At 41.0% G+C, this 22,875-nt stretch overlaps 1 protein-coding gene and 1 non-coding gene across 5 annotated transcripts in view; one reads left to right on the plus strand and one right to left on the minus strand.

Annotated features, from left to right (window-relative positions):
- Positions 1 to 22,875, plus strand: part of KDM4C (lysine demethylase 4C) — a 333,028-nt gene that overhangs the window by 194,628 nt on the left and 115,525 nt on the right. For all 4 annotated transcript variants that reach the window (XM_070431644.1, XM_070431646.1, XM_070431648.1 and 1 more), the window contains 3 exons: positions 6,235 to 6,416; positions 8,029 to 8,242; positions 9,540 to 9,616. In XM_070431644.1, the coding sequence (XP_070287745.1) occupies positions 6,235 to 6,416; positions 8,029 to 8,242; positions 9,540 to 9,616 (473 nt within the window). The remainder of the gene's footprint in view (positions 1 to 6,234; positions 6,417 to 8,028; positions 8,243 to 9,539; positions 9,617 to 22,875) is intronic.
- On the minus strand, positions 13,180 to 13,298 carry LOC139021304 (5S ribosomal RNA). The gene has a single exon (XR_011473428.1). It is a non-coding gene; the product is annotated as a 5S ribosomal RNA (ribosomal RNA).

A 22,875-nucleotide genomic window follows, 5' to 3' on the forward strand; every position in this document is an offset into this window, starting at 1 on the left:
GGGGGGGGCGGTCCCTCAGTCCAGCTTGCCCCCTATCACATACTGGGAGCCCTCAGGGGATGTCCTACTCCCTGCTCCATACTCCCTGCTACCCTTGGGGAGCAGGCCTAAGCCGCAATCTGGCCTCCTTTTGTGGGATGTGACCAGGCTGATCGGGGAAGGCACCAGCCCCATCACCCCGCTGCTGCAGGACTGCCAGTCACCGCAGCCATCAAGGTGTTTTCATCAACACGGACTCCAGTCCCTTTACCGTGAAAAAATGACAACTTTCTTTAGGCATTTTCAAGATGTGTCTTTCATAGGATATGACATTTCTTTATGATATTTTTTATCCTCACCTGAGGATATGTTTCCATTGATTTTTAGAGAATGTGGAAGAGAAAGGGAAAGACAGAGAGAAACATCAAAGTGAGAGGAACACTTTGATTGGTTGCCTCCTGCATGAGCCCTGACCTGGGCCCAAGCCAGGGAGGAGCCTGCAACCTAGGTACATGCCCTTAGTCAGAATTGAACCCAGACCCTGCGGTGGGCAGGCCGAGGCATTATCCACTGAGCAAAACCAGCTAGGACAGGATATGACCTTTCTTAACCCTCCAGCAGTGGACCTTCCTTTTTTTCTCCAGGAGTGTGGTAAAAAACCCTAGATCACCTATTTGGATTCTTATTACCCAAGTTACTAAGAATATTACCAGTGGCATAAAGGGAGCTAAGCCAATGAGCGGTCAGAAAAGGTGTTTCCTCTGTAGTTCACACCAATTGCCGGCTTGGCCCATGCCCAGGCCTAACGCCTCTGGCCAAGGCATTAGGCCTGGGCAAGGGACCCCCAGCTCCCACCATTGCCGGCTCCGCCACTACCCAGACCTAATACCTCTGGCCAAGGTGTTAAGCCTGGGCAGGGGACCCCCAGTTCCCTATGATCACCGACTCTGCCCCTGCTCGCCATGGATGGCTCCGCCCATGCCCAGGCCTAAAGTCTCTGGCCAAGGCATTAGGCCTGGGCAGGGGACCCCCAGGTCCCCACGATTGCCAGCTCCACCCATGCCCAGGCCTAACGCCTCTGACCGAGGCGTTAGGCCTGGGCAGGGGCTCCCCACGATCTCCTGCTCTGCCCTACCTAGGCCTAACGCCTCTGGCAGAAGCATTAGGCATGGACAGAGGACCCCCAGCTCTCCCGATGGCTGACTCTGCCCCTGCTCCCAGCGATGGCTGGTTCCGCCCCTGCCCCGGCCTAATGCCTCTGGCCAAGGCGTTAGGCCTGGGCAGGAGACCCCCAGCCCCCTGCGATCTCCCGCTCTGCCCCTGCCTAGGCCTAATGCCTCTGACCGAGGCGTTAGGCCTCGGCAGGGGAACGCCAGCTGCCCACGATCGCTGACTCCACCCCTGCTCCCCACGATTGCCGGCTCCGCCCCTGCCCAGGCCTAATGCCTCTGGCCAAGGCATTAGGCCTGGGCAGAGGACCCCCAGCTCCCACCATCACTGGCTCCACCCCTACCCAGACCTAATACCTCTGGCCAAGGTGTTAGGCCTGGGCAGGGGACCCCCAGCTCCCTATGATCGCCGACTCCGCTCCTGCTCGCGATAGCTGGCTCCGCCCATGCCCAGGCCTAAAGCCTCTGACCGAGGCATTAGGCCTAGGCAGGGGACCCCCAGCTCCCACCATCGCCTCCGCCCCTACCCAGACCTAATACCTCTGGCCAAGGTGTTAGGCCTGGGCAGGGGACCCCCAGCTTCCTATGCTCGCTGACTCTGCCCCTGCTCACGATGGCTGGCTCCGCCCATGCCCAGGCCTAAAGCCTCTGGCCAAGGCATTAGGCCTGGGCAGGGGACCCCCAGCTGCCCACGATCGCTGACTCCGCCCCTGCTTCCCACGATTACTGGCCGGGGCGGGCAAAGGCACCCGGTTCTCCGATCACGGGGCAGGGCAAAGGCGGCCCTGGCCCGCCTTTGCCCTACCCCCTGGCTCTTGGCTGCCTCCTCGGTTTCCGATCACCGGCAGCGGCAGGCGGCTTCTTCCGTCCTTCCCCTTTCGCCTCCCAGCATTTCGCCTATGTATGCAAATTAACCGCCATCTTGGTTGGCAGTTAATTTGCATATCACCCTGATTAGCCAATGGGAAGTGTGTCGGAGCTTTGGTTAATTACCATGTTTGTCTATTATTAGATAGGATTTGCATCTGTATGTCCTCTTTGGAGAAGTGTCTGTTCAGATCCTCTGCCCATTTCTTAATTGCATTTTTTGTTTTGTTTTGAGTTGTCTGAGTTCTTTATAAATTTTGGAACCTTTTATTGGATCTATCATTGGCAAATATCTTCTTCCATTCAGTAGATTGTCTTTTAGTCTTGATGCAAAAGCCTGATGATATATATCAGAAAAATAGTACTAAGAAAAATGTTTTCTTCTAGGAGTTTTATGGTTTTAGGTATAATGTTTAAGTCTTTAATTCATTTTAAGTTTAATTTCTTTTTAGAAAATGTGTTTTTATTGATTTTAGAGAGAAAGAGAGAGAGGGAAGGGGAGGGATAGAGAGAAATATCAATTAGAAAGAAACATCATCAGCTGGCTGCCTCCTGCATTCCCCCTACTGGAGATTGAGCCCGCAACCCAGGCACATGCCCTGACCAGGAATTGAACCAGTGACCTTTTGATTGCTGGGTTGATGCTCAACCACTGAGCCACACTGGCTGGACTATTTTGAATTTATTCTAGTATTTGGTATAAGAAGGTGGTCTAGTTTCTTTTCATTTCTTTTTTGGGGGGCATTTATCTGTCCAATTTTCTCAAAGGGTTTAAAATTTAAATTCAGGTCTCTGGACTGACAGTTCCCTGTACTTGTTGCTGCACAGTGTTGCTGCCATGCTATATTTAATGTATGGTATTCCAAACTTATGGTGTTCAGTGCATACTCTGGCTTGGGGAGCATCTAAATAGAAGACAGATGCTCTTGGGCCAGAGTACAGCCTCATCTTCGGAGGACAGCTGTAGACCCGGGTCCTCTACCAGGTCAGTGTTGAGAGGGTTTGAGGACAAGCTCAATTTGCATAGGCTATCATAGGTCATTTCTTGCTGTAGCCCTTGCTCTGTGTCCATTGTCAGGAATTGTCCTTTTTCACCACTTCTTTTTCATTATTGCTAGGCTTTTAGGAATTAAATAGTATTTATTCCATCCCTAAAAATATTTTGACAACTCTTCACATTAACTTATGACCAACTAAAGGGATAAGGGCATCATCTGTAGCTTGTGTTTTAATCTTTTAAATAAAGTAAATGATATAATTAATTTATTGTATGTCCCTGGTAGCAATAGCTACTCAGATTTGGATTTCTTTTTTGTTAGATCCATTTTTAGTACATATGTGGGAGATATTGGCCTATAGGTTAAAGATTTAATATTATTTCAAATTCCTGGTTAACTTTTCACTCCCATCTTTTATTTTTCAAATTTTAGTCTTTGTAGTAAGTATTCTAATATTACTTACTGTAGGGAAACTGAGGTGGAAGCAGTTTATGTTTAGAGTAAGATTACTGCACTGCAAATTCAGATAGGCAAAGGTTGTGACCTTTTGTTGTGTTTTCAAACCACTGCCCCTGCCTGATTACTAAGCATTTTCCATTGTAACCAATCTACACTAATAAAAGAGAAACATGGTAATTAGCATATGACTGCTACCCTTCCCATTGGCTAATCAGCATATCCTTATGCAAATTAACTGTCAGCCAAGATGGCAGCCAGCAGCCAGGTAGCTGGAAGCGAACATGAGGCTTGCTTGCTCCAGTGACTGCAGACTCCAACGTTCCCCACCTGTCTTGCCGGCCTCTGAGTTGCAACTCTAAGCAACTATGTACTATGTTGCAAATGTAGAAGCTAAACAAACCCCCAGAAACCAGCTTTCAGCCTGCTGGGATCTCAGAGCTGAAGTTATACATTGTTTCGATTATAGAACGGCAAACAAACCAGATACGAAGCCTCAGAGCTAGAGCCAGAGCTAAAGCTGGCCCAGAATAAAATAAAAAAGAGAGAAAAAAAAGGAGCGGTTGGGAGCTTCAGTCAACAACCGCCAGCCTGAAAGCAGCCCTCAGCCCCTCACCCAGACTGGCCAGGCACCCCAGTGGGGATCCCCACCCTGAAGGGTATGTGACCAGCTGCAAACAGCCATCATCCCCTCATCCAGGCTGGCCAGGCACCCCAGTGGGGACCCCCACTCTGATCCAGGACACCCTTCAAGGCAAACCAGCCGGCTCCCAGGCCTCTATCCTATATAGTAAAAGGGTAATATGCCTCCCAGCACCGGGATCAGCGGAGCCGTGAGGCCTCTTGGCACCAGATCAGCGTGACAGGGGGCAGCGCCCAAACCCCCTGATCGCCCTGCAGCTCTGAGTGTGACAGGGGGCGGGGCCACAACCTCCCTATCCACCCTGCTCTGTTCGTGACAGGGGAAGGTGCCCCAACCCCCTGATGGGCCCTGCTCTGTGTGTGACAGGGGAAGGCGCCCCAACCCCCCCGCCCCCCACGGGCCCTGCTCTGTGTGTGATGGGGTAGAGCCATAACCTCCCCATTGGCCCTGCCCTGAGTGTGACAGTGGTGGCGCCCCAACCCCCTGATCGGCCCTGCTCTGTGGGTGATAGAGGGCGGCACCCCAACCCCCTGATCCGCCCTGCTCTGTGTGTGACAGGGGGCGGTGCCATAACTCCCCTATCGGCCCTACTCTGTGCGTGACAGGGGGGAGCTCCCCAACCTCCTGATGGGCCCTGCTCTGTGCGTGACATGGGGTGGCGCCGCAACCTCCCCATCGACCCTGCCTTGAGTGTGACAGGGGGCGGTGCCCCAACCCTCCAATTGGCCCCACCCTGAGTGTGACTGAGGGTGGCATCGCAACCTCCCAATCCGCCCTGCTCTGTGCATGACAGGGGGCAGCGCCCCAACTTCCCAATCGGCCCTGCTCTGAGCCCGACCAGGGGCTGCACCTAGGGATTGGGCCTGCCCTCTGCCACCCAGGAGCAGGCCTAAGCCAGCAGGTCGTTATCTCCTGAGGGGTCCCAGACTGCAAGAGGGCACAGGCCGGGCTGAGGGACCCACCCCCCCCACCCCCGCCCGAGTGCACAAATTTTTGTGCACCGGGCCTCTAGTTAACAATAATAATAATACTACCACCACCACCACCACCAACATGGAAGCAGGTGTGCTCCTTTTTGCGTTAGTTAGCTTCTTTAGAGTTATTTCCAGCCTCATTCAGCCCTTCTTATTTTTTCATCTGAGCAAATCTCTTTTGATTTTTTTCTAAAATAGGTAAGTCAACACTTCCAGGGCTGGTGCACATTAGTTCACAGGAACATCCATGCTTGGGAGTCGAGGACATTGTCCACAATATTTATTCTTAAGTCTGTGTCAGCTACTGGTGAGGAATTTTAGATTGTGCCACAGCTCGAGACACTAAATACTGGGCAGAGCTGTGGCTGCTGCCACTTTCTCTGATACACTGTCCTCTGCTATTGGCATGAAGAATTTTTTCTCTTAACCTGTTAGGTCTTTCTGTATTTTTCTCCCTTACAGAAAATTTTCCTAAAATGGTATTCTCATGGAGTGTATTTCTGTCCCTTTTATGTTAACAGATGCACATACTTAAGAAATTTGACCCTCTGGGGACATCATACTGAACAAATAAGTTTTGACATAGGAATTGTCTTTTATATCCATGTAATGGCAGTATATTGCTTGGCATATGATAGATGCTCTGCAGATGTTATTTGTCATGAATTATTGAGCCCAAAAGTTAATTAAATGAAGTCCTCTAATTAATAAATTTATATAGAACCATGCACTATGTTAGGTGAGGAAACTAAAAATATTGGTAAGCCAGCTATTGGGTTAGCAGATGCCTGTGCTGCCTGGAGATTCTCTCACACATATAAACTATTTTACCGTGATGGTAGCAGTCGAGTTATGGAAGTAGTGTAGTCAAAAGGAGGGAACAGGTTAGTTATTCCTGGCAGGGAAGGGGATGGTGTTAAAAAAGGAGGGTGGTTGTCTGGCCATCAGATCTGACCTAATCCTTGAAGATGAAGAGGATGAAAAGGAAACTTTTGTTACTCTTCTCTCCGAATCTATTTGAAAGATAAAATAGGTTTCCTGTCTGACTTTAATATCACAGACACTTTGGAATGTTTGCTTCTTTTATAACCAGGGTTGTTTTACCCTGGGTCTCATACTCACTATGTTTTCATGCCCTGTCTCTTAAGAATTACCTGAGGTTCCATTAATTGAGGAGGAAGTGGAAGAAACGGAGTCTTGGGCAAAGCCTCTGGTCCACCTTTGGCAGACAAAGGCTCCAAACTTTGTGGCTGAGCAGGAGTATAATGCAGCCATGGGCAGAATGGAACCACACTGTGCCATCTGTGCTCTCCTCATGCCATACTACAAGGTAATGAGGCTGGAGGGGTCATTGTCAAGGTTCCTATCACTGATGCACTCTTTCTGTGACTGTGAAAGCACAGTGAATCATTGTAAGGTAAGTATGCACATGAAAAGGAAGACATTCATATTTATGTAGCTAATGGCCATAGAGCCCAACCAGAATTTCTAAGTGCTACTTGAGAGACATTTCCCTGACAGTGAATTACCACTTTTGAATAAATGATTGGCTTACTTATTGGCCTTGGTTTATTTCGGTCAGGGGGCAGTGCCACCCTTTCTTTCCACCCCTTTCACCAAGAAACATAGAACTTAAAGCTTAACAAGAGAGATCTAGTCTCTGTTTTATGCTTGAAAATATCACTCTCAATAATATAAATGTTAGCTCTGGGACCACATTTAAGTGTTTCTTTATCTTCCCATGCAAAAGACACCACAGGATTAAATTCAAACTGAATTGTCCAGCATACACTCATCAGCCAGCTGTGCATGATGCCAGCTATGCATGATGTTTTCAATAACATTCCATATCCGTTATACTGATGGCATTTAGCTCCTCGAGAACCACATTCTCCAGCTCCAACACAGACAAAATGATCTCTAGGAATCTAGTAAGGGTGATGTAACATCATGATCTATTTTAAGGTGCAATAAAGTGTATTGATGTTAACATTGTGTTCTGGGTTATATTTTCACTAATTGAATCAGAAATATTCTCCTCAAGATCCATGTAAAGTAAATGCTTTTCTGTTTAGATGTTTCAGAGCATGAAAATGTGTGAAATCTCACATTTTCAGACCTTTGTAAATAGGAAGTAGGTTACTTGCTCATCTTTTAATGTGGCCCTGGTGAGTGACAAACACTTTTGTTTTCCTTTTAAGTCATTAAATTTCTGTTTTCTTGGAAAAACAACCTTTTATTGATTCTTATTTCTATATCGTAATCTGCCTATATATTTCCCCAATAATTAAAACATTCTCACAGAAATTATAAGATTTAGTGAAATTAATATCAGATCTGTGGGGATAATATGATAGTTATTAGAATTTCAAATAAACAGTAAACATTTTCCATATATTTTGATAAGAGGTGACAATTTTGTTTTGTACATTATATTTTTTATTTAATGGCAGTTGCCAGATGTTTCTGTCTTGATGTTTTCAAACTTTGTCGAGAAGCAGAAGCCTTCAAAAACTCTCTCAATACTTTTGCACAGACTTAAGCTTAGGTCTTTATAACACTCCTGTTAGGTGTAACTGGGTAAGATTCTTCAGTAAATGAAACCAGTTCTGTTAACCAAGTGCAAATAAAGAAATGAAAAAAAATTCATCAGAAAAACAGATGCTTTCCATGAACTATTTATGTAAGAACATAGTTTTAGTAGCTCAGTACTTTCTTGTGCAAGCAGATGCACAGAGTATCTTCTTGTTCCTATAGCTTAGCACCTGATGGGAGCCTGAGGCGGAGCATTAGGAAAAAGCTAGTAGTTGGGTCAAGGAGAACAAAAAGAAGAACAGGAGCTGAAAGTTAGTGGATGGAACAGCTGTTAGTAGATTTGAGTGGCATAACAAATGAGTTCATTTCCATGTTTTTCACTCACGTGGAAATATTGTGTTTTTCAGCCAGATAGCAGCAATGAAGAAAATGATTCTAGATGGGAGACAAAATTAGATGACATGGTTGCTTCCAGAGGAAAGACTAAGCCCCTCATTCCAGAGATGTGTTTTATTTATAGTGAAGAAAATATAGAATATTCGCCACCTAATGCCTTCCTGGAAGAGGATGGGACAAGCCTTCTGATTTCCTGTGCAAAGTGCTGTGTACGGGTTCATGCAAGTAAATGAATCTCTCATTCATCAATCATTGGCTTTTTAGTGCTTCACAGTCTTTACTTCTTATCCCTATGTAACCTGCCAGGTCTTTGGCATTGAACTATTGGTATATTAGATCATTTTTTCTCACATTTTAAAAAATGAAACTATGAGTAGATATAATCATTCTTTTTTCTCCAGTTTTATACAATACCAAATCACAGGGGTTCTCTTTGTCAATGTAGTATGAATGGTTTATAATATAATATACACTGTATTTACCCCAGTGTAATACCAATCTTACATTATGTTTGAGATAGTCTTACTGTCTGTCATGTATTTATTAATCAGCTACTATTAGCTTCCCCCAAGTATTTGAACATAATCTTCTTGAAATATAACTATAGCAACCTTCTTATTGTATTTATATCAACTCATAACATGTATTCACACATACACTCACCCTACATTGTTATATGTATATCAGAGGCAAAGCATCATTTCAAAAAAAAGCTAGGATTTTAATCTTGACTTCTGAATATACTAGCCATGCAGTTTAACCATAATATTTCATGTGCTTGAACTAAACATTTTATGATTTTGCTTAACTATGATAGGCTTTTCTCTTTGGGTAATTACACTTCTGTTATTTTCTCTTCCTATCTCAAATTTTATAGAAATGTGATATTAAAAATTACTCATTTAAATCTTTGAAAACCTTATTTCAAGAAGTCAGATTAACACATTCGTTGGTTTTGCATAATTGCTATTTGTGTTAGCATCATCAGCTACTTCCTTACATAGTTCTTTTGAGTCAGGCATGTACAGAATAGACAAGTGGAATTGAATACATCCCTTTATCACTAAACATGAATTGTGTATCCTCTGTCCCTATCACTAAAATTAAAGCTAGTTAAACATAAAATTTGAAATCTAATTTTAAATTACATTAATTTTTAATATTATCAAAGTTTGTTTTATTTTAAAACTTCTCCAAACTTTGTTTCCCGAATTGCAACTTATTTTGAAATATGTTTTGCATGAGTAAAGGAGTAGACAAGAAAGTTTAAAGTTTTATTATTGCCCATTCAGGAATTATCAGTATTCTCTACAATACCTATTGTGAGCATTAGTTACTGTTAATACCCACACTCTCATATTTTCTGGAACTGATCTCCATGAGAACCAAAAGTATCTTTGTTTTGTTCTAAGAATCAAAAACTGTAGGGTAGGTAATGTCTTTTATTTAATCAGTGCTAACATGTGGAATATTGTCACAATGCAAAATACCTAATTCTTTAATCCATATTAATATTTTATAGGTTGTTATGGTATCCCTTCTCATGAAATCTCTGATGGATGGTTATGTGTCCGGTGCAAAAGAAATGCATGGACAGCAGTAAGTAGCTTATGTTAATATCTCTTAGCTCTTCTCACTTCCTCTACTGTGGATACATTTAAATCTAGCAAAAAAATAAAAAAATAAAAAAATAAATAAATCTATCGGTAAGGTAAGATTATACACATGCTTTTGTGTACAATTCTACACTTACTGTATTTCTAGTCTTCTCTTTCTATGTCATCCTACGTGTTGCTTTTAGTCATTGTAGAAATATTAAATGAAGTTTTAGGTGTCACTTCTTATCTCTGGAACCCACAGAGATTGCCAGTTGTCAGAGCAGGTCCAAAATATTGTCCTATTCTGCAATTCTTGAAAATAAGTATTCAAGGTGGGGATCTTGTCTGAGGAAACCATACTCATACATAACTCTTCAACTAGCCCGAGGACTTCCCCATTTATTTGTTCTTATATGCATACTTTGAGTTCTACTCTTTTTGAGTTCTACTCTTGTTCCAGGCATTTGCTGTGACCTTGAGACAGAATCTTCAACAACAAATCCCTCTTCATTGAAATTGTTTTCCTGGAAACCCTGTTGAAACTTTACCTTATATCCTAGCATTGAGTCCTATTTCATTAATCCAGTATGTCACTCATTTTGCCATTTAATTATGTGCTACTTGAATTTTTCATAAAATCGTTTCTTTCAAGAGGTACAAGAACATTCTTGAAAGGGAGAATCTGTCAGGTCTCAATACCATATCCCTCACTCTCGATCTTAGAGCATATGCTCAGCTTGATGGTGTTGATGACAATAGTAGCAATTGCTCTCCTCCTCAGTGAATAATGACAATGAATTAAACATCCTTGTAACCAGAGTTAAAAACCTGAAGGACAATATAAGGAAAATGCCTTGCAAATTTATGTCATGATTATGTATGTTTAGATCTCATTGTTGAAATAGACATATGGTAACTGTAAATTAAAGGTGTCTGTGGGGATGTTGTTTGAATACTTTTTTTGCTGGCATTCACCTTGGCTAGTGAGGGGGAAATGGGTGAAAATGTTCAAGTAATCTGATACATTTGATGTAGAGCAGCGGTTCTCAACCTGTGGGTCACGACCCCTTTGGCGGTGGAACAACCCTTTCACAGGGGTCGCGTAAGACCATCCTGCATATCAGATATTTACATTACGATTCGTAACAGTAGCAACATTACAGTTATGAAGTAGCAACGAAAATAATTTTATGGTTGGGTCACAACATGAGGAACTGTATTTAAAGGGCCAGAAGGTTGAGAATCACTGTGTTAGAGGTTATATCTTAAGAGGTCTTTTCATTAGTGGGTTCAGAAAACATGTTGGTATTTCCTTTAATTGATCATTATGTTAACAAAAACTGTGTAGCTCTGGATGGTTTGTCTCAGTGGTTAGAGCACCGGCACTTGGTCATAGTTTGATTCCTGGTCAAGGGCATGTACCTCAGTTGTAGGCTTGATCCCTGGATTGGTTGCATGCAGGAGGCAACCAGTCATTATGTTTCTCTCACATAGATGTTTCTCTCTCTCTGTCTCCTCCCTCCTCTCTCCCCTCTACTCTTGCTTAGAAAATAAATCAATGGAAGAACTATCCTCAGGTAAGGATTCAAACAAACAAATAAACAAAAAACTATGTAAATGCAGAGCATCTATAAATCAGCCAGGAAGTCCTATAATAAATGCATTCGACTCTTATTCCCATTGTAGGCACCAAAGCAAAGCCTTGTAAAATCTGTTTGACCAGGGATATCTTCTTTACCCTCAAGTGTAGATTTAGAGATAAGCTAATCCAGGTCACCAGGCTGAGAAGAGTTCTCTGTTGGATCCTTGGTTGTTGCTTGGCACCTGTGCTCTCACATCGAGCAGTCCTATATTTATTCAAGGTACCAGTGTTCTCTGCATGGCAGAGCAGGGCCAGAGCTAGGCCACTCACCCTGATTCCAAGGCTGCTTCTGATTAATTGTATTGTTTTCCTTAAACATGTCTTAAGAAGGAAATTGATTTAAAACATCTTTCTATTAATCTTCACCCCTCAACACCCTCAGAATATACAGTAAGCCATTTGTAATTTAATATTGATATCATGTAAGTATTTCAATGTGCAATGGAAATGGAACTCTTGAATAGAACTTTACAATGATCATTTAGACCCACATATTTTCTTATTTCTAACTGGAAATAATTCAGACTCACAGTGAACCAATTGTTTGTTTTGATTTATCAATTTTGAGTGTATGAAGCTTTATTTTGAAATTTTTTTCTCCTGAGAAATAATTGAATTGGGTTTAAGCACTACAGAGAAGTAACTGATAATATTGATATTTTAGGCTTTAACACCCTTATTTAGTGTAGTAATATGTGTTGAAATATTAATTTTTGCTAAACACAAGTATGATTCTTTGGATTTTGTGGCTGGAATGACTGCATTTAAAGTATCCTAATCCTGACTTCTTCTTTTTTAAAAAAGGTATCTTTATTATTGAAAGTATTACAGATGTCCCTTTTTTCCCCCATTGACCCCCTTCCATCCTGCCCCCTGCGCTTCCCCTCACCCCCACCCGGGCTTTCACCACATTATTGTCTGTGTCAATGGGTTATGCATATAAATTATTTGGTTACTCTCTTTCCATCCCCTGGCCTCTCCTGCCTCTGAGATTCATGAGTCAGTTGCATGTTTCTATGTCTCTGGATCTATTTTGTTTGTCAGTTTACTTTGTTCATTAGATTCCACATATAAGGGAAATGATGTGAAACTTGTCTTTATCTGATTGGCATATTTTGCTTAGCATAATACTCTCCAGGTCCCTCCATGTTGTCTCAAAGAGTAAGAGATCCTTCTTTTTAACAGCTGTATAGTATTCCATTATGTAAATGTACCTCTTATCCACTCATCTGCTGATCGGCATCAGTAATGTAAATTTTGGAAGCAAAGGCATCATAGGGATTATTTCATCTAACCCCAGACAATTAATAAGTAAGTGAAGTCATATTAGATTTGTCAACGTCCTCCTGGGCAAGTAGCTGAGGATGTATGTAAGGCTGGAATCAATGCTCACAGACCAGTTGTCTTTTTACTTACAATTCTAGAGAGCGGGCATCACTCTGGACCCTAGCGCTCTGCTTGGAGGTAAGAACTTAGTCTCCTTTCTGAACTGGTAGAGCATAAACTAGGAAGGTTGTGATCATAATGATGTGGGCCAGGCCTTTATCTGTGACCTTGATTGCTTTCACCATTTCCAAAGTTTTGGTTTAGTGCTCACTGTTTCACTTTGCTACCATTTCTTTACTTTATCCATTCATGTCAGTTAAGATAATAAAGGAGAAGCTGTATTGCAACTTCATGTGTTGGACAAAGAGAATAGTTACAAATTTTGGGTTACACCCTAACTTGGATTCTAGGATCCTGGCTTTATGCCCCAGTTCAAGTGAAATGAAATGAAACAGTCCAAGACATCCCTGCTTCCCTCACCAATACCTTTCTATCATGAGATTCAGGTTGTATATTCATCATCCTAACTAAAATCATTTCTTTGGGCCTATTTGTCCTATTTTATTTTATATTTTTTATTTATTTTTATTTTTTTAAGCCTACAGCACCCGGTATTCCCAGGCGGTCTCCCATCCAAGTACTAACCAGGCCCGACCCTGCTTAGCTTCCGAGATCAGACGAGATCGGGCACGTTCAGGGTGGTATGACCGTAGACTATTTGTCCTATTTTAGTACTGCTCAGATAAATAGACACAACTATATGAATGCTATGCTTGCATTTATGGTTTATTAAAACCCAGCTTTAGTAGATTATTTTATTTTCAGCTATTTGTTTTCCTCCCTTTTGTGGCTATATAATTCATAGTGGAGCAGTTTTTACTTCTTCATTATAGTATCACTTCTGAGCACATTCCAAACATTACCTAGTTCTGTTTTTAGGTGTCGAATGTCAGTATTCTGATTCTGTGTTTCTTGTTAATTCTTAATGTGGATCAAATCACTTTTGACCTAAATTACTGTAGTTTATGTCTAATTTGTTAATTGAATTCCATGGTGTAATGACTATAAGTTACTACTGATTAAAAACATAGTGCTAATATTTTCACTGTAAAAATTCAGAATTTGCATTATTTCCTTTGAGGTTTGTCCCCACCATTTTCTTTTTTATCCCTACATTAAAAATGTTTGTTTAAGTCTGGGTATTTCTGTAAAATACAGAATACTATTTTAGGGCTATACTTCTAATTATGAAGAAAGATGTTAGTTAAATGTCTAAATACTTCTAAAAATTAATAACCCATATGCTTAATACTATGTAGAGCAGCGGTTCTCAACCTTCTGCCCCTTTAAATACATTTCCTCATGTTGTGACCCAACCATAAAATTATTTTCGTTGCTACTTCATAACTGCAGTGTTGCTACTGTTATGAATCGTAATGTAAATATCTGATATGCAGGATGGTCTTAGGCGACCCCTGTGAAAGAGTCGTTCACCCGCCAAAGGGGTCTCGACCCACTGGTTGAGAACTGCTGATATAGAGTATTAAGAGGTAGCATGCTATTTAAAAACAAGAGGATTTTCTATAATATCTTCTGAAGAACTTAGAGAATTCTAGAGAGTAAATAAATATAAACAGATTTAAGAGGTTAAGGAATATTGATAAAATTTTATTTTTAAAAAATTTTGACATAATGTAGCTCTTTGGTGTTAGTTTCTTTCCAGATAATTTAATTCTTTCTTTTGGGATCTTTTGGGGTGGGGGGTCTATGAGAATTTGGGTTATTGTCATAGATGGTAGTGAAAACTGAATGTACAGATCGGACACGTATCATGGAAAGTCACATCATATGCAGATTTATGACTGTGACAAATCATGAGTTGCCAGTCTTCTGTACGTGGCAGCATTAAGCCTGTGCTGTAGTTTTTCATTGTCAGTGTGAAGAATTCCAAATAAAGTTATCATTTGTTCTGTGTCCTACTAGGGAGCTCTTTTATTACCTTAAATAATTCTTCAGGGGTGGGCAAGGCAGATGCAGTAGCTCACATACCTATAATCTAAACAGAATCTAAATTAAAGGAAGATTTAAAAGTAATTTAATGTGAAGGTTTGACTAGAGATATATATCTAAGGTTTGTTCTGGTCCTAAAATGCTTTGATTATGTGTTGCTTTGTATTTCCATTTTTCTTTACCTTTCCTTAAGAATTGGGGCCCTTCAAGCAAACCATACTTATTTCTGTGCTTCTTATCCTAGTTATAGATGATGAATAACAGAAACATAGGAATAGAAGTGATGCTGGTAATTATTGGTAACATCAATGTAGTTTTTATGAGCTAAAGGAAACTTTCAATGGTTTTTGAAAAAACAATGACCTCAGAGCCTTACTATAATTTTATCTACCTGCTGTTTGGGAATGCATATCAATAGGCACTATCCTTGAAATTCCTTTTTATTTCAATATATCCTATTCCACTTACTTCAGGAGAATTTGAATATTTTCATTTGAAAGTAATACAGTATAAAAAAATATTGAACTATATATTATATTCTTGGATGCATATTGCCATGCTATGAAAAAGTAAATTTTGTAATGAAAAATTTAAGAAAACATTTTATAGGCTAAAATTTTTATTCTGTATAATGAAATGCATAAACTAGGTAACTGCACACATATCTATTGAAGAACATTTATTGTACTTTGTAGAACAATAAAGGTGTATTGTATATGTACAACAAACATAACATTCTAGTCCCCCCCAAAATGGTTTTAAGAAAGCAAAGCCCAGGCATGAAATTGGTTTTCACCTTGGCTATACATACATTTATTCACTGTGCCTTTTATTTTGCTTATTTATTTTTCAAAATAGAGTAACAATTAGATATAAGCAAATTATAATTTGATGATCATTTGGCATTAGCATTTTCTTTTCTCTTAGAGTTGAATATGTAATTGTGATGATTAAAAACAAACATTTTGGTTTCTATTTGTTTTTTTATTGCTTCATTGTAAATCAGTGGCTTCTACAGATTGGGTAATGGTTGCCATTCATGCCCTCCAAGGCTGTACGTACAAAGCTATTTCATTTGGCTTTATTTTCTTTGCATAAATCATAGTCACAAAATTACAAGGTACCTGAGGTATAGTGGTCTTTATAAAACCCACTCCCACAATGCTGCTCAAGCTTGTGGGCTAAGTCATTTGTTAGAACATATTTATCTGACCTTCTGATGTTTGGAGTGTATCTTAGTTTTAACACTCATTTTTTTCTTTTTCTTTTTTATTACAGTTTACATTCAGTATTATTTTGTATTAGTTTCAGGTGTAGAGCACAGTGATCAAACAATCATATACTACATTAACACTCGATTCTTAAGTCTCAGGTAAATGTGCTCAACTTCTTGGAAAACTGATAAACTCTTGACATCGTCAGAAACTAGGAAGCCCCAACAACCCCTGGTGTTAGGTAGAGTCTTTGACTCGCACATTACGTTGAGCCTAGGTTTTATAGAGGTTCATCTGATGTGGAGCAACCCTAAACACTGTTGAATCTGAAGATACTGCTTTCTCTCCTCTCTCCAAAGTAGGAGTTCTCTTAGGGTGTAAATTACTAAAGAAAATTTGTGTGGTCGAGGGTTATGTTACCCTTAACCTTTGTAGCTCCTTTCCAACTTAAATAAAAATAGTGGTAATGATAATAGATGTTAAAAATATCCAATCATTTGGCTCTTGAAAGTCTTGTTTTAAAAAAAGTGAAGTTTCACTTGTTAACCTTTGACCTACAAATTCAGAATAATTGTTAATTTAAATATAAACTAATATATGTAGCAGGGTTAGAATTTTTCTAGTTTCCATAAAATTTAATACTGACAAAGACTAAAGAATTCTTTGTTTCAGAAATCTCATTTTGCAAATAATGAACCAGGGGTTTGAAAGAGTAAGTCTTGCTCAGTATCACCCCACTTATGGTGAGGGAGCCCCATTCAGGAGGCATACCCAGCCTCCAGATCCCCAGGCCCTGGCTCTTTTTTCCCCCTGCAGTTATTGATGTTTAGAGTGAGAAGAAGGCTGAACAGCTGGCCTAATTCTGACCCGCATTTTTTAATGATTTTGGTTAGTTTACATTGAAAATAAAGTCAGTACTAATTTCTAGTGTAATTGGTTACCTACTTAATATGGAATAATTAGTGTTATTGGGTGGTTGTGGGGAGCAGTTTCTGTACCCTTTTACGTTTTCACTAGTTTCTGTCTGGAGGACCTGTCCCAGAACTGGGTAATCTCCTGAATTCAATTTCCCAGCTGACAACAGCCCTGACATTGTTCTTTTGCAAAGAGCTCTGAAGTGGCTTTGTAGGTCAGAGCCATTGATTTTCAGATCAGGTTGGCTTATGGCCTTGAGAGGTCACTGTGACACTGCGCTCTTTGTGATGCGTGTTATGCTATATGTTTTTTATTCCAGTTATGCTATATGTTTTTTATTCCACGGGATACTGTCAAGACCTGGTGATGAGAGGCTGTCAGCCCGAAAGGCTGACTTTGATCCTCATATACAGTAAAACTAGTAGAAAAAAAGAAATGCTTTATTTTTTAAAACTTTATTGTTGAAAGTATTACAAATATTCCCCCCCCCCTTTCTTTCCCTCATTGACCCTCTGAAAGGCTCTGTTCTTTTTTTTAAAAAAATAATATATTTTTATTAACTTCAGAGAGGAAGGGAGAGGGAGAGAGAAATAGAAACATCAATGATGAGAGAGAATCATTGATCAGTTGCCTCCTGCACACCCCACACTGCAACCCGGGCATGAGCCCTGACTGGGAATCGAACTGTGACCTCCTGGTTCATAGGCTGATGCTCAACCACTGAACCACGCTGGCCAGGCTGAAAGGCTCTATTCTTCATAAGGTTGGGCAGTCACAGATGGCAGTGGCCATTTGTAGCCATGTGGTTGATGACACCATTGAGGTATCCTGTAAGCCTGTAGCCAGGACCACATGCTCCCACTTGAGGTAATGCATTTGGGTTCAAAATTACCTCTTGCCTCCTGAGGAGGCACGTAATTTTGATTAGCTGTACCCTGTCTCATAAAGGCCGGGGCAGTAATAACTATTGGACTTTAATCAAACAGAACAGCACATTTACGGATATCAATTATCCTGAGAGCATAGCTGTGATGTGGAGGCCTTTCCGTTAGGAAACTGGTCACAGACTATAAAGTCACAAATCATTTTTTTTAATTCTCCCTTTTGCTCAAGAAAAATCATTTCTTCCCGCCACCCCCCTTGCCCTTTTGGTAATGGTGAGAAAGAAAGAAAAGTCTACAAAGCTTATTGTAAGTGGAACTATATTCATAAATAGCTTCTTGATTGAGAACAAATGCCTCATTAATCTTAAGTGCTTCAACCAGAGAGCACAAGTAAAGTCAGGAAGAATAATGACTGACATTATGGGGAGCATAACGCACTGTACCCAACACCAGGATGTGCATGCCGGAGGCCACTGGGCTACAAGGCACAGCTCCTTAGAAACGCAGTGCAGGCGTTTCTCACGAATGGCAAAAGTTGGTCCAGTGGCAGGGTGAAAAAATAATGTACTTTGCTATTTATTATCGAAGGTCATGCTGGGAAGAAAGAATAAACCAGCCAAGCTTTTATTTGAAAGCCGAATGCTGTACATTTTTAACACAGTAAGATGTCCAACTTGAAGTACTTTGCTCAGGATCCTGGAAATACTATTATGTAAATGTAGTAAGTCCCATGTAGATTACTTCTGACCACTCTTCAATTATAGAGGTGCTTCTCCTTGCCACCAAGTATGTGTCTGGCTTGCTACCAAACAGGGGCTCTGCAAACCTCAAATTAATTTTTATCCAGTGGTCGGCAAACCGCGGCTCACGCGCCACATGTGGCTCTTTGGCCCCTTGAGTGTGGCTCTTCCACAAAATGCTACATGCGGGCGCGCACGTACAATGCGATTGAAACTTCATGGCCCATGCGCCGTTTGCCGACCACTGGTGTAAGCAATGACATTAGAAAGACAAATCTAAGAAAAAAATGTAATTTGAAACAAACACAAAGTATAGCTTTCTATTCTTCTGTTTTCTTTTCATAGAAATGGTTAATGATATCTAAGTAGTTAAAATGTAGCAAGTACACCCACCCTCCTCAAACTGTTCACATTCTAATCCCTGGAACCTGAGAGTCTGTCCTGTTGCACGAAAAGGGGAATTATGGTAGCAGATAGTATTCCGATTGGAAGATTATTTTGGTTACTTGGGTGCAGTCACAAGCGTTCACTCCCTAGAGTTCAAAATGTGGGCCTCTCCTCTACACTAACAGCATATAGTCATTGATACCTTTCTCTGTCCAGCTCAGCCTCTCCATTGAGCTGCAGATTCATGTGGCCAACTTCCTGAGCAGCATGTCTAGTGAGTAGCTCAAATTCACTGTGTCTCAAACTGAATTCCAGATCTTCTCCTGTGGGCTTCCTAATTTCCAGACCTTCCAGCTGCTAAGGCCTAAAACTTTAGAGTCAAATATGCTTTTCTTTTTCTCATACCCCATGTCTGTCTGACCTGTCTTGTCTGCTTTTAAATAATCTAGAATCCTGGATACCTTTTCTTTTAAATTTATCTTTATTGTTGAAAGTGTTACAGATGTCCTCCCCTCCCTCCCCCCCGTGACTCCCTTAAACCTGTTCCTGCCCCCTCCTCAGGCCTTCACTGCACTATTGCTATGAACATAGGGCTGCATATATTCTGTCTGATTGGTGTTTCTGGTTTCTTAGAATATATTCCTAGAAGTGGGATCAACTGGGTCAAATGGGAGTTCCATTTTTATTAATTTTTTGAGGAAACTCCATACTGTTTTCCACAGTGGCTGCACCAATCTGCATTCCCACCAGCAGTGTACTAGGGTTCCCTTTTCTCCACATTTTCACCAACACTTGTCTTTTGTGTACCACAGCTTTTTTATCCACTCATCTACTGCTGGCCACTTCTTAATTACCTATGCTTATATTACCCAGACCAATCTACTCATTACCTCTTTCTTGGATTAGCACAGTAACCTGCTAACTTCTCTTCTCACATGTACCCTTGAATTTCTATCCTCTGCTATCAACATAGCAGTTGGAATGATCTAATCTATATATATAAAAGCCTAAGCAACCAGAATGCCGGAAGAATCACAGCGATGGGACTGACCGGTCACTATGACATGCACTGACCACCGGGGGCAGATGCTCAACATAGGAGCTGCCCCCTGGTGGTCAGTGCACTCCCATGGCCAACCTCCCGGGGCCGGCCAACCTCCCCTGGTCCCTCCCCGTGGCTGGCCAAACTCCCGTGGTCCCTCCCCCCGTCCAGGAAGTCCCCGGCCTGCAGCCGGCAGGAAGGTCCTGGCTGGCAGCTGGCAGCCAGAAGGCCCCAATCGGCCCTTACCAGCCAGGCCTAAGTACCCACCCTTGCAGAATTTCGTGCACCTGGCCTCTAGTTAACATATAAGTCAGATCATCTTCTTGCTGTGCTCAAGCTTTACCATGGCTTTCCATTTCTCTCATGGTAAAGTTAACACCTTTTTTTCATGACCTATGAAGCCTTATCAGATATTCTCCTACTTTCTTTCTTTTTCTTTTTGTTTTGTTAATCTTCACCCGAGGATATTTTTCCTTTGATCTTTTAGAGAGAATGAAAGAGAGAGGGAAAGACTGAGAGAAACATCGATGAGAGAGAAACACATCGATTGGTTGCCTCTTGCACTTGGCTCGACCAGGGCCCGGCCTGGGAGGAGCCTGCAACCAAGGTATGTGCCCTTTGACGAATTGAATCCGGGACCCTTTGGTCCCTGACTGATGCTTTATCCACTGAGCCAAATCAGCTAGGGCTCCCACTTACTTTATGACTAGCAGGATCTGCTGGCATTATCTTTCTTTACGTAATTCCATGGCCCATTCCCATAGTACTTAACATCCTCTATCATCTAAATAATCTCCTGATTTAGTTTGCTGCTGTCCCAATGAGAACCTAAGTTCACTGAGGACAGGGTCTTTGTCATTCACTGCTGTTGTCTAGTATGTAGAACATGGTGATTAATCAATATTTGTTGAAGGTATGTTTTCATTTTTTAAAAAATACGTTTTTATTGATTTGAGAGAGAGAAGAAGGGAGGGAGATAAAGAGATAGAAACATCAATGAGAGAGAAACATCAATCAGCTGTCTCCTGCATGCTCCCCCTGGGGATTGAGCCCACAACCCAGGGATGTGCCCTGATGGGTTATTGAACTGGTGACCTCTTGGTTCATGGGTCAGTGCTTAACCACTGGGCAACACAAGCTAGGTGGTTTTCGTTTTTAATACAAGTTAGATGTGGGTTCTAAACGGCAGAACTCACTTGCTAGTATAAAATTCATTGGAGCCTGTTGAATTTCCATTCAGAAGATGCAGGAAACCTGTCATTCACTTTCCCAGTCACTCAGAATTCATGCTAGCCCTGTCCAAATGTGAAATCCTGCCCTCTCGCCAACCCTGATAAATGAGCCACATCTTCAGAAATGGTTCTTCCATGTTTTGTTGATCAGCACTTTGTAAGCTAGCTTTCTGTTAATGTGATTAATTACTTTTTATTTTCCCAGCTCAGACAGCTTTATTTTACGGTTTTGCATTTCTGTTATGAACATGTCAGATAAATAAGGGTGTGGGGAGGTACTTCAGTCTCATAATTTTTCTATAGCTCTGAAAATTGGCTTTAGTGGCACTTACGGATATGTCAGCTAAAATGAGAGCCTCTTACGAAGCAACTTGAGAATGTTGGTATTGGCATTTCTTTAACTGATGTTTTATAGAAGAGGCATTGGAACATGAATTCCTTCCACTACAAATAATGAACAACTGTGATAGCCGCATCATAACAATGTCCTTCTCACATTGTTAATGTTGTGTCAGCACTTTGATTATAAACACTCTTTTTCATGGTTTAATAACTGAGCCATAACGAAATCATTCCATGTTGTAAATTGGTGTACTAGCTGTTCATCTCAGGGGTGATTTTTTATGAAACCAAAGTTTTTAAAGTACTTGATATTGCTAAAAGGTGATTTTGTGCATAGTATTAGGTGAGGGAAAGGGCCATAAGTGGGAAAGGTACAAAGTTCAGAATATATCATCTGAATTTATATTTTTTCATTCAGCTTTCAGCTGCCCAGGGGTGGTGGGTGGGGGACCCAATAGAATGGATCTTTTAATGCTGCACTTGAAAGTCAGGATTAGCAGCAGCCTTATAGAGTAGTCATGTCGTAAATGGCACTTCAGTATCTTGTCTTTTTTTGTTTTAGGAAACATTGGTTGACTAGCAGTATATTTAAATTTTTATAATAGAGAGTCATTTTATATTGGGTGTTATTGTTCCTGGAAAAGCATGTTCATTACACATAAGATAAAACAAGATGGCAATGAACTCTGGCTGTGTAATTTTACTTATTTTCTTCTGCAAGGCTGCACAGTTTTCGTATCTCCATAGGTTAGATTGGAGAGAAGTTTTAGTACACTGAAAAACTCTGGAAGAAATCATAGGTGTCCTATTTAAAATTTAAATTTAAGTGAAAAAAGGAAAAATAGGATAAACCTCCACAGTTATATTAAAGTAAATTATTTAATAGAAAAAAGGTTTAATTTCTTCATATGTCTGTATATTGTTAGAGGAGTCTCCTATATCCAACACTGTCAGATTCTCAAATCTCATTTTCTTTTTCTTCTTCTTATTATTGTTTATATTATTGGCTAAAGTATCACAAATAGTAGTACATATGTCTCCCTTTCCCCCCATTGATCTCTTCCCGGCCTCCCCCTCCCCCTGGCACATGTCCTCACCCCCCAGTGTCTGTGTCCAGTAGTTATACTCATATGCATGCATACAAGTCCTTTGGTTGATCTCTTACCCTTCCCCCCAAACCTCCTCTACCTTCCTGCTAAAGTTTGACAGTCTGTTTGATGCTTCTTTGTCTCTGAATTTTTGTTCATCAGTTTATGTTGTTCATTATATTCCACAAATGAGTGAGATCATGTGATATTTATCTTTCTCTGACTGGTTTATTTCACTTAGCATAATGCTCTCTGTTCCATCCATGCTGTTGCAAATGGTTAGAATTCCTTATTTTTTACAGCAGTGTAGTATTTCATTGTGTAGATGTACCAGTTTTCTAGTCTACTCATCTGCTGATGGGCACTTAGGCTGTTTCCATATCTTAGCTATTGTTAATTGTGTTGCTATGAACAAAGGGGTGCATATATCCTTTCTGA

The sequence above is a fragment of the Myotis yumanensis genome, unplaced genomic scaffold (assembly GCF_028538775.1).
Source record: "Myotis yumanensis isolate MYYU_CA2020_CCGP unplaced genomic scaffold, mMyoYum1.0.hap1 SCAF_12, whole genome shotgun sequence".
NCBI classification, from domain to species: Eukaryota; Metazoa; Chordata; class Mammalia; order Chiroptera; family Vespertilionidae; genus Myotis; species Myotis yumanensis.